The sequence below is a fragment of the Thalassophryne amazonica genome, chromosome 12 (assembly GCF_902500255.1).
Source record: "Thalassophryne amazonica chromosome 12, fThaAma1.1, whole genome shotgun sequence".
Taxonomy (NCBI): Eukaryota; Metazoa; Chordata; class Actinopteri; order Batrachoidiformes; family Batrachoididae; genus Thalassophryne; species Thalassophryne amazonica.
In genome coordinates this window covers 14,629,943-14,650,480 of record NC_047114.1, presented here as the reverse complement: position 1 = coordinate 14,650,480, position 20,538 = coordinate 14,629,943, and the positions used below count along the sequence as shown (strand labels likewise).

General features: G+C 41.4%; 1 protein-coding gene across 1 annotated transcript in view; it reads left to right on the top strand.

The window, feature by feature from the left end:
• Nucleotides 1-20,538, top strand: part of dlgap1a (discs, large (Drosophila) homolog-associated protein 1a) — a 415,980-nt gene that overhangs the window by 168,115 nt on the left and 227,327 nt on the right. Inside the window, exon 2 of the mRNA XM_034183790.1 lies at nucleotides 14,833-16,167. Within this exon, the coding sequence (XP_034039681.1) occupies nucleotides 14,944-16,167 (1,224 nt within the window). The 5' untranslated portion in view covers nucleotides 14,833-14,943. The remainder of the gene's footprint in view (nucleotides 1-14,832; nucleotides 16,168-20,538) is intronic.

The following is a 20,538-nucleotide window of genomic DNA, read 5'->3' as shown; positions in this document are numbered from 1 at the left end:
AACACTGTAGTATAACAGGTCAGTAAGACTGTAGAATAGCATCCCATTAACACAGAATAGAATAACAGCACAGTAACACTGGAAAATAACATTTCAGAAAGACTGTAGAATATCATCACACACACAGAATAGAATAACAGCACAGTAACACTGCAGAATAACAGCGCAGTAATACTGTAAAATAACAGGCCAGTAAGACTGTATAATAGCATCACATTCAAACAGAATAGAATAACAGCACAGTAATACTGTAGAATAACAGCACAGTAACACTGTGGAATAGCATCACTTTCACACAAGAATAACAGCACAGTAACACTGTAGTATAACAGGTCAGTAAGACTGTAGAATAACAGCACAGTAACACTGCAGAATAACAGCACAGTAACACTGTGGAATAGCATCACTTTCACACAAGAATAACAGCACAGTAACACTGTAGAATAACAGGTCAGTAAGACTGTAGAATAACAGCACAGTAACACTGTAGAATAACAGCACAATAACACTGTGGAATAGCATCACTTTCACACAAGAATAACAGCGCAGTAACACTGTAGAATAACAGGTCAGTAAGACTGTAGAATAACAGCACAGTAACACTGTAGAATAACAGCACAGTAACACTGTGGAATAGCATCACTTTCACACAAGAATAACAGCACAGTAACACTGTAGAATAAGAGGTCAGTAAGACTGTAGAATAACAGGTCAGTAAGATTGCAGAATAGCATCACATTCACACTAGAATAACAGGTCAGTAAGACTGTAGAATAGCATCCCTTTAACACAGAGTAGAATAACAGCACAGTAACACTGTATAATAACAGGTCAGTAAGACTATAGAATAGTATCCCATTCACACTAGAATAACAGCACAGTAACACTGTAAAATAACAGGACAGTTAGACTGTAAAATAGCAGCACATTCACACACAATACAATAACAGCACACTACCACTGTAAAATAACAGGCCAGTAAGACTGTAGAATAGCATCACATTCACACAGAATAGAATAACAGCACAGTAACACTGTAGAATAACAGCACTGTAACACTGTAGAATAACAGGTTAGCAACACTTTAGAATAACAGGTTAGTAACACTGTAGAATAAGAGGTCAGTAAGATTGCAGAATAGCATCACATTAACACTAGAATAACAGGTTAGTAACACTGTAGAATAACAGGTCAGTAAGACTGTAGAATAGCATCCCATTAACACAGAATAGAATAACAGCACAGTAACACTGGAAAATAACATTTCAGAAAGACTGTAGAATATCATCACACACACAGAATAGAATAACAGCACAGTAACACTGCAGAATAACAGCGCAGTAATACTGTAAAATAACAGTCCAGTAAGACTGTAGAATAGCATCACATTCACACAGAATCGAATAACAGCACAGTAACACTGTAGAATAACAGCACAGTAACACTGTAAAATAACAGCACAGTAACACTGTGGAATAGCATCACTTTCACACAAGAATAACAGCACAGTAACACTGTAGTATAACAGGTCAGTAAGACTGTAGAATAACAGCACAGTAACACTGTGGAATAGCATCACTTTCACACAAGAATAACAGCATAGTAACACTGTCGAATAACAGGTCAGTAAGACTGTAGAATAACAGCACAGTAACACTGTGGAATAACATCACTTTCACACAAGAATAACAGCACAGTAACACTTTAGAATAACAGGTCAGTAAGACTGTAGAATAACAGCACAGTAACACTGTAGAATAACAGCACAGTTGTTGGGAAAGTGTAGGAACACGGACCCACAACAGGGGGCGCAAATGAACGGACAACGGAGTAAGTCAAAATAACAACGCTTTACTGTTGTGAATGTGCACAACGAATACAACCAATTACAGAAATGGACAAAAGTCAATACACAAAGGTGTCGTGTGGGCAGGCTCGAAGATAGGAGACGCCTCTCCAAGGTAAGACCGGAACCACACGGCTTCCTCCGCCACAGGACCCCGGGAATACTGGAGCCGCCAAGTCCCGAACTCCCAGGTGGCCACTGCCTCCGCGTGTCGGACCTGGTACTGCTGGCGAGGGAAAAAGAACAGTTAGATGGGGGCGCGTTTGCACCCAGAACTCCGAACGGCAGGAAAGGTACCTCCACCTCTCGTTGGAACAGTAAACCAATAACTAGCTCAGTCAAAACTGTGTACTCAGTAGGCTTTGATATGTTACCTCTCTGGTAGAAACGATATCTCGGCAATGAGGTGGAGATGCCGTCCTGCTGATATACCCCACTGATGATTGCCGTCAGCTGTCTCAGGTGATGGGTGACAGCTGTCACCGAGGCTGCTCCCGTGAGGCGGCGGCGCCCTCTGGTGCCTGGAGCCCGCACTCCAGGCAGGGCGCCCTCTGGTGATGGTGGGCCAGCAGTACCTCCTCTTCAGCGGCCCACACAACAACAGTAACACTGTGGAATAGCATCACTTTCACACAAGAATAACAGCACAGTAACACTGTAGAATAAGAGGTCAGTAAGACTGTAGAATAACAGCACAGTAACACTGTAGAATAACAGCCCAGTAACACTGTGGAATAGCATCACTTTCACACAAGAATAACAGCACAGTAACACTGTAGAATAACAGGTCCGTAAGACTGTAGAATAACAGCACAGTAACACTGTAGAATAAGAGGTCAGTAAGACTGTAGAATAACAGGATAGTAAGACTGTAGAATAACAGGTCAGTAAAATTGCAGAATAGCATCACATTCACACTAGAATAACAGGTCAGTAAGACTGTAGAATAGCATCCCATTAACACAGAGTAGAATAACAGCACAGTAACACTGTATAATAACAGGTCAGTAAGACTATAGAATTGTATCCCATTCACACTAGAATAACAGCACAGTAACACTGTAAAATAACAGGCCAGTTAGACTGTAAAATAGCAGCACATTCACACACAATAGAATAACAGCACACTACCACTGTAAAATAACAGGCCAGTAAGACTGTAGAATAGCATCACATTCACACAGAATAGAATAACAGCACAGTAACACTGTAGAATAACAGGTCAGTAAGACTGTAGAATAGCATCGCATTCACCCGGTATAGAATAACAGCATAGTAACACTGTAGAATAACAGGTCAGTAAGACTGTAGAATAGCATCGCATTCACCCGGTATAGAATAACAGAACAGTAACACTGTAGAATAACAGCACAGCAACACTGTAGAATAGCATCACATTCACATGGTATAGAATAACATGCGCACGAGGGTTCAAGCATGTCTGACGTAAAATCATATGAATGAAATCCATATAGTTTTTGAAAAAAATAAAAAAGGACCTATACTTTATTGACAGCCCTCGTATACTGTATGTTAAAATGGGTTAGTTATGCCAAACATGTTTAAAAACACACAGAGATGTTTAAATGTTTTTTTTTTAAAACTATGTTTAAAATATGACAAAAGATAAAAAATAGAATAGAAAGTTCTTTAAAAACATGTTTAAAATGTTTACAAAGGCTGTAAAATGTGTAAATACATAGACAGTTCCTTAAAAAACACAAATTTAAAATGTGTTTAAGATGTGTATAAGAATAAAAAGAAATACAAAGATCTTGAAATTGTGTGTCATTGGGGGGGTTGGGGCACTATTCATTTGTTCTCTTGAGGGGGTGCTCACTCCCACACTTTGAAAACCCCTGGTTTATACTTCTGCCATGTACAGTTCAGCTCATTATTCTTTGATTATTATCTTTTCTATCATATTTTCTGTGTTTGTGATTAGATTTATCCTTTGATCATATTCAGATTCAGTTCTAGTCTTGTTTATAGTCTTTTATTATTATTGTGCTCTTTTCAGGTCTGTCACTGTTTCGTAGTTTCTCCTTTATTTTTTTCATGTTTCCTTTTGTTGGTCTGTGGGCACGTTGTACTTTCACCATTGGTTTTCATTCACTGACTCCTCTTGCTTTTGATCTGCTTTGTTTTCACTCACTCTCTCTCTTGGCTCTCTTCCAGCCTCTTTGCTTCACCAGACCACACCCCCTTCCAGAACCCTCACTTACACTGCACCTTGCTACATCACCTGTTATTTAAGCCCTTCACTTTTCTCGCTGCAATGCCAGCTCGTTGATTTTTTTGTATCTTCGTTCCAGCCTTGTTCTTGTCTCGTTTTTGCCTCACAGAGTTGTTTGACCTCGTTCTGTTACCCGGATTTTACCGTTTGCCTCAGCCACTGATATTGTGTCTCCGTGCCTTTTGACCCCAGCCTGTTTCTGACTATGCATTTTTGCCTTGGCCATATCTGTACCTTTGTCACGCTGCCTGCCTTGCTGTGTATTGGACCCTGGAATGTTTTTTGAGATAAAGCCTATTTTTACACCCTACGCTTTGTCTGAGAGTTTGCACTTGGGTCCACCCACCTTCTGTGCCACACGACCATGTATCATGACAGATCACTGCTGTTATGCTTTTGCATATTTAGTGCCATATGCAAAAGGCACCTCAAACATCTGAGAAGAGTTTATTCTTTTAATTTCCTGTTTTTATATTATTATTTCCACAGTGGCTCAACAGAAAATCTAATTTTCCATCTGCAAACATTTCTCTTCCAACAAAAAGAAATTGCAATTTATTTTGATATTTACTTCAAGAAACTCATTTACAAACTTAATTTTCAGATCTAAAATAAATCCAGTAAAACATCACTGAAGCTGTAGCCCTGTGCGTGACAATGCAGATATTTGTCAATGATCACTCAATCAAAATGTCAAAAACTGATGCAAACAGATTCACACCTACAATCAATTTAAAGTTCCCAGTTCACTGGATCCGCATGTCTTCAGAAGTGGGAAGAAGCCGTAGCACCCAGAGGGAATCCAAGTAAATGCGGGGAGAACATGCAACCTCCACACAGAAAGGACTAGTTGGGATTCAAACCCAGAATCTTCTTGCTATGAGACAACATACAGACATACATACATCTTTAAATGCTTATCCGGGATCGGGTTGTGGGTGTGAGGCAACGGTGCTAACAAAACTAAAACTTCTGGTACAGTTCATTTCAAATCTCACTACATTTATATGTTTCTGAATAACTAAACTCCATGAGTGGAATCAGCGGAAGAGTCTGAAAGGAAAGACTGACTGTAGGACTACAACAGTATCTTCACATAGTATTTTATAACGGATTATCTTGGTGAGTAACATCACTTTGTCACTGCCAGTGAAAAGCATCTTAAACATGGCAAATCTTATACCTCCGTCACACTTGAGGCTGAATGAACCTAAATGGCGTGTTATGTGTCGGACGCAGCTCGGAGAACCGACCAGCGTTTGAAGGACCCAGTATGAAATAAGCAGAGCACGGTACAAAGGCTAACTGAATTTAATACATAACAGTGATAATATAACAAAAAGGTGCGGCCTGGCGTGGTGCGCTCCCAGCAGCGCTAACGGTCCGGAGCCAGAAGCTGTTTCGGACCCAAGGACCCCGCCGACACCCCCCAGGTGGCCGCAACAACCGAGTCTGTGAAAGAAGGAACCATTATGTGAGTCCACACTCTACACACAGAACACTTAAAGGTGTACAAACAGCAAACACTTCCTGGCTTGATTACTGATCAGCTTCCCAACCTGCAGGCATGGAACATCCAGTTCACAAAACTCCACTGCAGTGGAAGCTGATACATGACTAACAAACAGCTCAATACAATAAGGTGTGAGGGACACCACATTTACTGACTGTATAACTGTTAGTCACAAAATCTAACGTACCTCAGGAAGTGTGCTGACGAGCGTGAGACCTCACCCCCTCCTCTTTCACAGACTGTGCATCAAACCTGGACGTTCTCAGCATCCGCTGTTGATGAGATGGCTCCCGAGACGACGATCTCACCCGTCTGGTCACAAGGTTGAGTCTCTGGCAAATACACACTGTGCACTCCAGTCTTAAATGCCAACATGTTCCAATCCATCCAGATGCACCACAGCTGTGAGTCCTGACGAGTCGCAGGTGATCAGGGTGAGGTCCTGACAGCCTCAGCAACACAGCCACTCAGTCCCAAACGCAAGCCACCTGGGAGGAAACCAAAAGACAAACAAACCGGCAGCCAGGCCCCCCCAGCCATATAACATGGCGCCCAAATGAAAATTCCTCGTACATTCAGGCAAAGTCGAGGCACCTTCGAAAACCTCTGACAGCAGTCTGAATGCAGTCCAAACAGTTGGGCGCAGTCATGCGCCCATCCCGAATGTAGAACACATGCTCTCTTTATTGTCAAGGTGGAAAAGCTCGAATGGTGGTCAAAGTGCATTCTGATCAACAGTCTTACTGCAGTTTAAGCAGTCGATACAGCTCCCCAGCAACATTTGAAACAATCTGAACAGGGTTGGCCAACACAATGGCCAGCCAAAACAGAACCCAGCCAAATGCCCTGGATGAAGCACAAATGAGCCGGAATGCATCTGAGTGCCCCCAGAATATCCCAGGTAGGTGCCGAATGCAATACGAATGCGACCTGAATGTCCCGAGTGGCCACCAAATGGAACACGAATATCCTAAATGGCCTCAGAATGCAACATGAGTGCAGCCAGAATGCCCCGAGTGGCCAACAAATGCAGCACGATTGAGGCCGAAATGTCTGGACTGGGCCTTCGTGGTCGGACCACATTTACTATGCAACGCCACCAGATAGTATAAGAAGTTGGTGATGATCGCATGATCCATTGCCACGTAAGAGATAGAGGGAGAGTGAGAGAGAGAGAGAGAAAGAGAGAGACAGCCAGAACAACATCTAAATACATCCTAACACCATTGCCATGCCGGTTAAAAAGTGAACTGCCAAGACTAAGTATGTCACCATGGTCCACGGCAATGGACGGGGCAGACTCTCCGCAGGCCAGGAAGGCCCAGCGGAGCCATCCCATGCCCTGCACCAGGGAGCGGCACCACCGCCACAGGAAGAAAGTGGGTCACCACCAGCCCCTCCCAGATCACCGCTATCCACAGCCGCCCAAGTACTGGAGCCAGCACCAGACCACCCCGGCAATGGCGATGTCATCACTGAGCACCCTCTCAGTGAGCCGGCCACATGTCTGCATTCCTGTTATTCAGGATGCATTCCCTTTGAGTCGTTACATGTTCGTCACGCACTCTGCGCACTTTCCGGGGGCGTTCTGGGTGCCTTTGAGGTTCATTCGTACAGCATTCAGGGCGATTTCCGCACAGCCCTCGGGTTTTATTTGGACAGCATCCGGCACTCTGTTGTATGACATTTGGGTTGCATTCTGCCAGCATCACAGGATTTCGTACTGTGTTCCGGCCGCATTCGACCTGCACTCTGGGCATTCATGCTGTGTTCTGGGCACATTTGACCTGGATTTGGGGACAGCTGCACACAGATTGTGCGCGAATCATTTGGGACGGCTTCAGCGCACATTCTGGGTGTTTAAATGGCATTCGTACACAGCTGTCGGAATTTGTCCCTCCCGACTGCTTCTCAATCTTTGGCTTTTTTCCCATTCCGGCTGATTTAGCTTTATTCATGCTCATTTATGCTTAGTGTGATGGGCCCTTATCCCAGTCAATGGAATGAAGATTTAGTCTGAAGCAGGGTTCTCAATTTTGTAATGAGATTGCACTTGTTAGAGGTGCCACTTAGAATTTGCCAGCAGCGGCCCCTCAGCCCCACCCATTTCTCTCATTTATATTTGCAGCTTAAATCCAGTTCCGTGATACCTGTTGCTCATAACTGGCCAGCAGAAATAAAAATCAAAACAATTGTATTCATCTTTTGGTGTCAGAGTTTATGTGCTTTATGTAGGGCTTGGCAAGTTAACGCATTACTATCGCGTTAACGCATTAATTAACACCGACAATTTTTTATCGCACATTAACATAGTTTTTTTTTTAATTGTAATAGTCTGTTGCTCACAGGCTTTTGTTTTGCAAGTGTGTTGGTGACTGCTGTCACGCTCACAGGAACTGGTGTGACGAGTCACTGACCGGAAAAGAAAAGAACTGGCAGCTAAACCAACCAAGGTGGAGACGGGCACAGAACGTTTACATGGACTTTTCATTTTAAAGATGGCTTTGTCGACAGAACCAAAGTTATTTGCAGCCACTGCAAAGCTGCATTTTCTCATCAGTGGAGTACTTTGAGTCTTAAATGTCACCTAAATGCAGAACACACAGCTGATACCAGCAAATCATTCAACAAAACAAACAGCGGCGCGAAGCTTCGGCAGAGTACATTGATTCAGAATGTGGTAGAACTATAGATAAACAAAGGCAAGAGAAGCTCACAAATGCGACAGTGAAATGGATTGCTACAGACAAGATTCCCTCACAATGCACCATAAAGGAGAGGACTGCAAAAGCCACAACTTTACAACGTGCATCCGCTGTTGGTCTTACTGCGGACTACTGGACATCACTGGGTAACCATAATTTATTTTTATTTAACTGCAACTGCATAAACAAAAATGCACATTTAAAATAAAACTGTGCTATACACTACTTTTTAATTCATTTTTGGATTTTGCGTGTAACAATTTGATTAATCGTGATTAATCATGGAAATTATGTGATTAAATTGCGATTAAAAATTTTAATTGTTGCCCAGCTCTAGTTTTATGTGATGATTGCCTTTGCTTGAAGTTTTTCATTGGACCTATTTCGTATGTTGTCCACCTCATGTAGGAGGACTGTGTCCATGCTTCCTGGTTCGGCTGACAGATACAGATGCTTCTTATTTTGTTGAATCATGTGACTTTCTTCACATCTTTGTGTTGCTGCACTCACTTGTTGCCTGTTACCTGAAAATGGTTTCTAACCGAAAGCTTGCATGACTAAATTCAACTTTGAACAGAAATGTCATATAAAACAAATGCAATTTTATTGCATAAAAATAATGATGTAACAATGATCTTTGAAAAAATGCCCCTTTCTGTACACACTGAGCATGACTGTTATATGTTATATGTTATATACGAGGTCTATTAGAAAAGTATCCGACCTTATTATTTTTTCAAAAACTATATGGATTTGAATCTACTTTGATCAAGACTATTTTCATTTCAGAATGTGTTCCTTGAACATTAAAACCATTATGAAAAACAACATAAATTCAGCATTGTGCATGTGGATGTGTTTAATTAACCGTCATTGTGGCCTTTCAATGCAAAATTCTGCCAAAAATCTCCTACACACATGCACATTCGCATTCATGTGTTTCTATAACAGCTATTAAAGTAAGTTACTTCTGGAAGAAAAGTAATTAACAGGTGTATGTATGTATGGTAAGCCCTTTGGTAAGCTTGATGGTAAGCTGATTTCTGCAACATCAGTGTGCCTCTTCAAACATCTAATTCAAGATCTATGCAGTCGGACCCAGCGCCACGAGGGGGCATTTGGGGGTGACGCCCCCTCACATCATCAACCCCGCCCCCTCGGATGTGAGCGTTATCAAAAAATAAAAAGAAAAAAGAAAGAAAAAAGTACTGGAAAATATAGCAAAATATTAGTTATTCAATATTTTTATCACTTTATCGGGGCGTTGCTGGGCCGGTATCATAGATTTACATCGATGGTACCTGGCTATACCCGCCCGCTATGCGGAAACAAATGATGTCATAGCGCGCGCAGCCCAAGAACTGTCCGCAGAGGGGAAAAAAAAAAAAAGGAAAAGATGAAAATGCGAGAAGTGTGTTTTGGTCCCAATATGGATATTCCGGATGATTTTCTCATGGATAGTACGACAGTGAACAGCAGCTAAAGCAGCCAGCTTGATGAGGACGCACTGGCTAAATTGGAGAGCAGCGCGCTCCAGCTAGCCGACACGACAAAAGTTAAGTGAGCCAACTTTTTATGTACGCGTTACGTGTTGTGTATCTCAGTAAAAAGTGATAATAATGCAAATAACATGCTGTTGTCGTGCGGCATGCATTTTCGTAGTCCCTCCGTTCACGGCCAGTCGCCCGCAATGACAGATATTAAAGTTGTGTATTGTTGTAAATATATCTACATGAAAGATTTATCTTTGACCCGTTGTGTGACTGTCATGCCCAGTTGCGCTGTGTTTGCTCTTGTGATGGAGGGCTGTATGTGGGGTTAATCTACTGTCTCATGTCGTTTCTCAGATCAGTTGTTGGTTTGGTTTTGTGGTATGCAGGAGATCACTTGACTGAGGGTCTATACATTCAAATAATTAAAAAAATAAAATTAAAAAACTAATTAAAAAAATACTGTCATCACTTTTTACTCTTACTCAGTCAGTCTCTTACAACGGTATAGCCTAAATACATGAGCTTTCCAGGAGTGCACCCAGTTCATTACGCACGCTCAGAGGCATGTCCCCTCCGGTGCGCACTTTTTTTCGCCCCTGTGATAAACTCATTGCCCCCTTAATATTTTTTTCTGCCTCCGGGCCTGTATACAGTTAGATTTTAACTAGTCAAAACTGTATTTTTAGATCTTGGTAATTCAATTTTAATAAGTAAGATGGAAATTACATTTCCCATTCATGTGTGTGGAGTTTCATTAGTGATATCTACAAAACATTTGCAGATATCGGCAATAAAGATTGCCGATGTCTGCAAATTTCAGTTTCAGATATCAACAGTTTAATTTGGAATAGTCATAACTCATGTTCAAGATATCTTTAATATAAAAATATTAATTAGTGCAGGTTAAAATGCTCATGAAATGTGAGACTGCATGCAGTAGAGTTCGGCACAAATTGCATTATAATCATAGGTTCCATGCAGTGGTGGGCATAGCTCTGCTGATCTGCTAACCGCTAACTAGCAAAGCTAACTTTTAATTTGCTAACTTTTTTTTTTTTTTCTGCCATAGTAAATCAAAATCATACATTTTAGTACTTACCTGCTGCATATCTTGCAATAGTCAGATGGCTGTGAGCTCAGGCTTTCTTCAGCAGAAGAGAGCAGAGTGAGTCAGCTGCTGTTGCCCCAAAGGAAGGAAGGAAAAAGTAATTTACTTTCAGCATGCAGAAAGATGGTCAGTGTGGAGGAGACATAAGGCGCAAAACACTTTTCACTTACAGTTTTAGTCATAAACAACTAATTCCGGATAGTTATTGATATTAACGGTACCTCTGTTATTTTTACAGAGAGAAAATATCACACATATGACATAAATTTTAAAGGAATGCGCTAAATTCTGAAGGTTTGTGCTTTTTTAACAGACATGTGCCAAAAGGCATTATGGGAAAAATGAGTCTCCACTGGTTGCCGGTTTATTAAAACCAACACATAAGTTACTGTGTTGCTTTTTACAAATAAATGTGTATTTGAAATATGTCATTTTTTACTTAGTAAAAAAAGGCATTTATTAAGGATTTATACTAAACTATAAAATAACAATTTGTTAACACAACAGATGGACAGCTGCGTCTGCCTGCTGAACTGCATGGCGCAAGGGCGCCCTCATGTGGCTGTGTCTAATAGTGTTTGAATGTAGTATTAACAAATTGTCATTTTAAATAGTTTAGTATAAATCATTAATAAATGCCTTCTTTTTTTTTACAAATTAAAAATTGACATATTTCACATACACATTTATTTGTAAAAACCAACACACACATTACAGTAACTTGTGTGATGGTTTTACTAAACTGAGAACCAGTGAAGGAGACTCATTTTCCCCATAATGCCTTTTGGCACATGTGTCTGTTAACAGCTCAAACCTTTAGAATTTAGTGCATTTGTTTAAAAGATATGTCATATGTAAAAATGTCTCTGTAAAAATGACAGAGGTACCGTTAATATCAATAACTCTCTGGAATTAATTATTCATGAGTAAAAGTGGAAAGTGTGTTGCGCATTTTGTCTCCTCCACAACTTATGTCTCCTTCACACTGACTCTCTCTCTGCATGTTGAAAGTAAATTACATTTTTCTCCTCTTTCTTCCTTTGGAGCAGCAGGAGCCAGCTCGCTCTGCTCTCTTCTGCTGAGGAAGGACTGTGTTCACAGCCGTCTGACTATGTAAGACAGAAGCTCTGGCTTGTTGCTTGTTTTTGGGTTTGTAATCACATTTGATTTTACTCAGAAGCCTCAGCGGTGCTTAAACTCAAAACTGGCTTATCAGTAGCTGACAGTACTGAAACTTAGCGGTTAGCTGTAACTTCTGCTAAAATTTTTTGTGGTTTATGGGTTTAGCGTTATAAAGGTTATTTCAGTTAACGGATTAGTGGTTATCAAAGCTAACTTTTTGGTTAGCTGTGCCCACCACTGGTTCCATGTCAGACTGTACAGTTTTATAATGGTGACTAAATTAAACACCATCAGTACTGCACTGAGTGCACTGCTGCATCTGTGTGCCACAGCATTAAACTGCAGATTCTTTCCTCCATCGGATACAGAATTATACGTTGTTTGTTGAGGAATGATAAATGGCTCAGCATGGAGTTCTGCACTGAGTTTCAAATGCATCCTGCTCACTTTTCTCATGGATGAATAATGGGATCAATTCATGTTCAGTTGAAACACTCAAAAGAATGTGGCTTAACCCACTGGAGCCGACGCCGTCGTATACGACGGCTAAGACCAAGCTTTGCTAAATTATAAATACCTTTTGAATGATATGAGATAGAAACTTACTTTTTTTTTGCTGAAAAGTTAACTCTGCGAACTTTCGAGCCAGCCATTGGCCATCTTTGTACTCCTCATAGAAGCTGTGTAATGACGTGCGCAATGTGAGTGTCCAATTGGAATTGGTTCACCGTCACATGGTTTTCCAAAATCCAATCGTAGGGCAGATTTACCTCACGTGAAAAGCCAAAGATCGTTTTCAGGAGTGATATGTTACTAGTTGGCCCTTTTGAATAGCCCCCTGAGTGCTCCAATGAGTACATACTATTAGTACATACTCAGTGTGCCCTGCGCCATTACGCACAGTGATCAGTGAAAGCAGGAACAGATGGAGAGCCTCTGACGACAATCTCACGTGCTCAAACAAAGAGTGTGTAACTATCAGGATTGCTCCACTAGTTTGCATATGAATGTTACTGGATACCTCTGTTGCTTTCTGTGTGTAAAGCACTGTTTACCATATCAACAATGGACAACAAAACGCATAGACCATTTTGTATATATTGTTCAAAATGTGCATTTGTGTTTATTGTTTGAACCTTTTTGTTGTACAGCCTTTCACACAAGACCTCAAATTACCTTTATAAAGTGTCAAAACAGTTGTTTATTATAGTTTGCTGTGTGTTTTGAGTAAATGTGTGTGGAAAATTATTTTTCGCTTTATTTTTTCCTTGCCTATTTTTGATTGTAAACCTTTATTACGCTTATAAAACACAACAAAACCATATATATTCTGAAAGCACAGGTTGTCCTGAAAAAAAGAGACATAAAACTTGATTGTGGGATGCAGGGAGAGCTGTTATCAGCAATAATAAAACATTTATGCCAGGCGAGTGAACTGTCCAAAAAATGTCCTCGGACCCCAAAGGGTTAAAATGTGATTCTGTTGTGTGAAGTGTCGCATGCCTCCTCATTTAAGTGCAGCATAAACTCAACAGCTCCGGACCACCACACTATTCTAAAAACCGTGGGGCAAAAGCAGATGCACCTGCATCTGTTGGTCACTAAAGCAGTATCAGACTGACAGTAAATTAACTTACATAAAGTAATCAGCGCATTGTTTCAAACAACCAACTTTTACCACAAGTTAAGGAATGTTTTTCCCCACCCTTCAGTAATGAAAGCACATGTTTACTGTGTATTTTATTAAGAATGAACTTTGTCAGCGCAGAGTGAACATTGATTGTTGTCTTCTGGCTAACCCTTTATGTGCAGAGTAACAGATCCAGATGGAAATACCAAGTAATACACTTGACATTCTGAACATTCTTCTTACCCACCTTTGGATTTCTGATGTCTTCATCATACAACAAATCAAATTGGTCTTCTTGCTTGAATACATTTGGACAGGACTGTATTTGTTGTATTTGTTTGGAATTTATTCAACAACATTTCTGAAACAGACGTCTGAAGTTGCTCTCGAAGATGCTTGTCTTGATCCAGATGGCACCCAGACGAGTAATACAGTGCAGTTATCTTTCTCAGTATGTATTTCCTTTTTGTTAGCTGTACCCCAACACAGTGCTTGTGTGTCTCTGCTCTGCATGCTTCCTGTTTCTCTCTGCTGGTAGTCAGCTGGACACACCTCATGCAGGAAACATGGGTAGAGCAGGGATGGTTTTACGGATGGACCTGTGCATTAGTATGGGCAATTACTTTACGAGGTCTATTAGAAAAGTATCCGACCTTATTATTTTTTTTCAAAAACCATATGGATTTGAATCACGTGTGATTGCGTCAGCCAAGCTTGAACCTTTATGCGCATGCGTGAGTTTTTTCACACCTGTCGGTTGCGTCATTCGCCTGTGAGCAGGCTTTGAGTGAGGAGTGGTCCACCCCTCTCGTCGTTTTTTTCATTGTTTAGGAATGGCTCAGAGACTGCCGCTTTGCTGCATCAAAATGTCCAGCTCTTGTGATAACCAGAGAAATTGCACACGTCGGATACTTTTCTAATAGACCTCGTAGATGACAAATAGATGTATGGTTGGGGAAAGGATGGGTCTGAGGACAGCATAGATGGACAGACTAAAGGTTGACTGGTCAGATAGATTTATGGTTTGTTGATGATGAAACCTTAATCCTGTCAAAGAAGACTATGGGGACACTGTACTTTATTATCACTTACAGTTTTGAATTTGATAGGGTTTAACATCTGTGTGTCTGCTTCTTTAACCCTAAACAGTATTTTGCCTTCTCCTTTCTTGTCTTGCAGATTTTTCAGCTCTCCTCTCAGGGAAAGTCTTCTTCAGCCATTCTTCAACCACAGAACTGCCAAACGTTTTTGTTCCATATCTTTCCTTTCATTCTACCCATTATTTCTTTCATGATGAAGGGCCTGGCCAGCAGTCGGAGTCACCATCATATGATCGCATATGACCCGTCATATGATCCAGTGGGGCACCACATTGACCACAAGCCATATTTAATCAGTCAGGTGGACATTGTACAGCCAGCTGAGCTGCCATACTACAATGCTCAGCATACATCGTACCCCTGTGACAGCAACAATATCGTGCCATACGGAACCTTCCCCAGGAGGTGCCACTCCACCTCCTCAACTCACCATCCTGAGGTAAAGGATGAGTCTATGGCCATGGTACCATATGTAGGGGGAGCAGGAGGAGGCTATGGAGGTAAAACACCTACCCGGGTACCAGCAAACTTTGGAGACTCATTTGAGCAGCAACAGTCATTTTCCAGGGATGGCTATCATACTCTGCAATACAAACGTGGAATGGTGGCCCACAGTGGAGGTATAGAGACCAACAACAATGACAGTCCAGGGAGGATTCGCCATCTAGTCCACTCAGTTCAGAAACTCTTCACAAAGTCACATTCATTGGAAGGGCCACACCACACACAGACTTCCAAGGGGCCCAACAATGGGAGTGTTAATGGTGGAAGCGGCGGTGGAGGAGGTGGTGTTAGTGGCTCGAGGGCCAGCCCAGAAGGTGAAACTCCACCAGTGGGAGTACGCAATCGAAAACGCAGCAAGAGCCGTGAACGCTGTCGATCGGCAGAGCCCAAACATCGTAGCCACCACCACCACCATCACCAGCTCCATGGCTCAGCATCAGCACCAGGCTCTGGGTATTGGAGCTCTGATGACAACTTAGAACGGGAGTTGTGTCTCTACACCCCCCACCACCATCAACCTCCACCCTCGCCCTCACCTTCCATTTCCCTCTCACCAGTTCCCATGACAATGAGCCGGTATCCAAGCAGCAACCCTGAGAAGTTCCCTCAGACTCCCCTCCCAAGTCTCTCCTCCTCACAGGCCCATCAGTACTTCATGATGGATCCTTATGGCACAATCAGCGAGCATGCACACGCTCATACACACCATGTCCACACACACCACCATCAACCACTCAAAGTCTCTCGGAGCAGCAACGATGTCAAGTTTTCAGCTTCACCTTCATGCATTCCAGTTAGCGGTAGCAGCAATAACAGCCCTGGTGTTGGAGGAGGTGGCGGTCCCTTGTTGCCACTAGGTCTGGTGGACGGGTTCCTGGTGAAGAAAGGGACATGCTCGTCAAGCTTAACGGTGAGCAGGCTCTACACCACCGCCAACAACAACCACAGCCACCTATGAACCACAGCAAGATTCCGTAACCAACAAGGTTGGGTAGGATTACTTTGAAATGTAATCCAAAAGTAATGAGATTACAAGCAATCCAAATGTATGTACATACATGTAATCCACATGTATTCTTTCAAAGTAATCCTACCCAACCTTGGTAACCAACAAGTTAGCTGGAGCTCTAGTCAAATCGAATCGGCAGCAGGAGAATACTTGCCATTTCTTACAGGTTACTAATTTTTCTTTGAGTTTACACCCAAAAGCAGTAAAGTCACCTTTCTGCAATTTATTTATAAATGAGTGTTTCCACAAAGCACCAGAAAATCCATTTTTTACAACAAGACATGTCCTTGCAGCTTCAGGTAGATAATGTCCAAGTAATCAGTGAAATCTTCATGAAGTGTCTCGTCTGCCTGACAGCTTTTAAGCAGTTAGGTAGCAAAAGTCATGACAGTGAATGCTGACAAATGGGCAGAATGCACTGAAAGATGCATTTTTACAGCATGTTATCATCTAAAGCTTTGGTCTGACTGAAAAATAAAGGGATGAATAATGATCCATGTATGGATTTCCAGAAATTTCAGTGATTATTCGATGACTGAGCCATGTATATGAACATTGCGAGTGAGTGCGAGTGATTGCGTCAGTGCACACAGCGCAGCTTCATCTGATCGATGATAACGAGATGTTAAATCTATCATAAACATACTTTTACAGCTGCTCATAGGAATGAACATGCAAGGAATGTACATGCATCTGTTTTACCAAGCTATTACAATATAAATTTTAGAAATAATGACCTTTTAGGCTGTTCCAAATACCTTCTCCACCTCATGCAGTGCAGGAAAAAGAGAGAAAGAAAAGCGCCATCTGAAACGGTCCTCTGTGATTCTTGAGGCGATTAGAGGTGTTTTCCATAGCCAAACTCTGACAGAAAATGATTAATCCACTAAGAAATAATTATTTTATATACAGTGTCTGGCGCACAAAGCAGGTGGGATTGTTACAATGAAGTGCATGAGAGGGCGGAGCCAAAACGTCCTGTCCAACACAGCCTGTCCTGCCCTCGTAGCCACCAGGTACTCGGATAATGGGCTTTTAGCGGCCTCGTCCTCGCCACTAATATGCCTCTAAAATCCTTGTTTGTCCTTGTAATACCTTGTACACAATCTGCCCAAACATGCTGTTTTTGCTAAATTTTGAACTTCTTGAAATTTGTGCCACGCTCAGAGATGAACTTCGTTAGTTGAATAGTCTGCTTCTAAGAGCCTCAGAGAGCCGCTATTCAGCCACGATTGTTGAATAACTCCAGTAGTACCAATAAAACCGTGCTACATGCTGCATTATTCATCATTTTATTATTCGGTGGGACCAAGGCTTTATGCTCAAACCACTTTACAAAGACACACCTCTCTCTCTCTCTCTCTCTCTCTCTGACACACACACAAATACATAATTTTCTTTGCAAAGTGGCAAATCAATTCCACACTGAAGTAAAGGATGCCCATACTAAAGCTAAAAAAGAGAAATGTATTCAATCAGTGCATGCTTATATTTGTTATGTTACACAAAATTTGAAAAAATTGAAAATGCAGTAAACAGTACATTAGCACATGTCGTCTTGTTATGCATAGCCTAATATGGCTGAACGAAGATCTTTCAATCAATCAATCAATCAATCAATTTTTTTTTTATATAGCGCCAAATCACAACAAACAGTTGCCCCAAGGCGCTTTATATTGTAAGGCAAGGCCATACAATAATGATGTAAAACCCCAACGGTCAAAACGACCCCCTGTGAGCAAGCACTTGGCTACAGTGGGAAGGAAAAACTCCCTTTTAACAGGAAGAAACCTCCAGCAGAACCAGGCTCAGGGAGGGGCAGTCTTCTGCTGGGACTGGTTGGGGCTGAGGGAGAGAACCAGGAAAAAGACATGCTGTGGAGGGGAGCAGAGATCGATCACTAATGATTAAATGCAGAGTGGTGCATACAGAGCAAAAAGAGAAAGAAACAGTGCATCATGGGAACCCCCCAGCAGTCTACGTCTATAGCAGCATAACTAAGGGATGGTTCAGGGTCACCTGATCCAGCCCTAACTATAAGCTTTAGCAAAAAGGAAAGTTTTAAGCCTAATCTTAAAAGTAGAGAGGGTGTCTGTCTCCCTGATCTGAATTGGGAGCTGGTTCCACAGGAGAGGAGCCTGAAAGCTGAAGGCTCTGCCTCCCATTCTACTCTTACAAACCCTAGGAACTACAAGTAAGCCTGCAGTCTGAGAGCGAAGCGCTCTATTGGGGTGATATGGTACTATGAGGTCCCTAAGATAAGATGGGACCTGATTATTCAAAACCTTATAAGTAAGAAGAAGAATTTTAAATTCTATTCTAGAATTAACAGGAAGCCAATGAAGAGAGGCCAATATGGGTGAGATATGCTCTCTCCTTCTAGTCCCCGTCAGCACTCTAGCTGCAGCATTTTGAATTAACTGAAGGCTTTTTAGGGAACTTTTAGGACAACCTGATAATAATGAATTACAATAGTCCAGCCTAGAGGAAATAAATGCATGAATTAGTTTTTCAGCATCACTCTGAGACAAGACCTTTCTGATTTTAGAGATATTGCGTAAATGCAAAAAAGCAGTCCTACATATTTGTTTAATATGCGCTTTGAATGACATATCCTGATCAAAAATGACTCCAAGATTTCTCACAGTATTACTAGAGGTCAGGGTAATGCCATCCAGAGTAAGGATCTGGTTAGACACCATGTTTCTAAGATTTGTGGGGCCAAGAACAATAACTTCAGTTTTATCTGAGTTTAAAAGCAGGAAATTAGAGGTCATCCATGTCTTTATGTCTGTAAGACAATCCTGCAGTTTAGCTAATTGGTGTGTGTCCTCTGGCTTCATGGATAGATAAAGCTGGGTATCATCTGCGTAACAATGAAAATTTAAGCAATACCGTCTAATAATACTGCCTAAGGGAAGCATATATAAAGTGAATAAAATTGGTCCTAGCACAGAACCTTGTGGAACTCCATAATTAACTTTAGTCTGTGAAGAAGATTCCCCATTTACATGAACAAATTGTAATCTATTAGACAAATATGATTCAAACCACCGCAGCGCAGTGCCTTTAATACCTATGGCATGCTCTAATCTCTGTAATAAAATTTTATGGTCAACAGTATCAAAAGCAGCACTGAGGTCTAACAGAACAAGCACAGAGATGAGTCCACTGTCCGAGGCCATAAGAAGATCATTTGTAACCTTCACTAATGCTGTTTCTGTACTATGATGAATTCTAAAACCTGACTGAAACTCTTCAAATAGACCATTCCTCTGCAGATGATCAGTTAGCTGTTTTACAACTACCCTTTCAAGAATTTTTGAGAGAAAAGGAAGGTTGGAGATTGGCCTATAATTAGCTAAGATAGCTGGGTCAAGTGATGGCTTTTTAAGTAATGGTTTAATTACTGCCACCTTAAAAGCCTGTGGTACATAGCCAACTAACAAAGATAGATTGATCATATTTAAGATCGAAGCATTAAATAATGGTAGGGCTTCCTTGAGCAGCCTGGTAGGAATGGGGTCTAATAAACATGTTGATGGTTTGGATGAAGTAACTAATGAAAATAACTCAGACAGAACAATCGGAGAGAAAGAGTCTAACCAAATACCGGCATCACTGAAAGCAGCCAAAGATAACGATACGTCTTTGGGATGGTTATGAGTAATTTTTTCTCTAATAGTTAAAATTTTGTTAGCAAAGAAAGTCATGAACTCATTACTAGTTAAAGATAATGGAATACTCAGCTCAATAGAGCTCTGACTCTTTGTCAGCCTGGCTACAGTGCTGAAAAGAAACCTGGGGTTGTTCTTATTTTCTTCAATTAGTGATGAGTAGAAAGATGTCCTAGCTTTACGGAGGGCTTTTTTATAGAGCAACAGACTCTTTTTCCAGGCTAAGTGAAGATCTTCTAAATTAGTGAGACGCCATTTCCTCTCCAACTTACGGGTTATCTGCTTTAAGCTACGAGTTTGAGAGTTATACCATGGAGTCAGACACTTCTGATTTAAAGCTCTCTTTTTCAGAGGAGCTACAGCATCCAAAGTTGTCTTCAATGAGGATGTAAAACTATTGACGAGATACTCTATCTCCCTTACGGAGTTTAGGTAGCTACTCTGCACTGTGTTGTTATATGGCATTAGAGAACATAAAGAAGGAATCATATCCTTAAACCTAGTTACAGCGCTTTCTGAAAGACTTCTAGTGTAATGAAACTTATTCCCTACTGCTGGGTAGTCCATCAGAGTAAATGTAAATGTTATTAAAAAA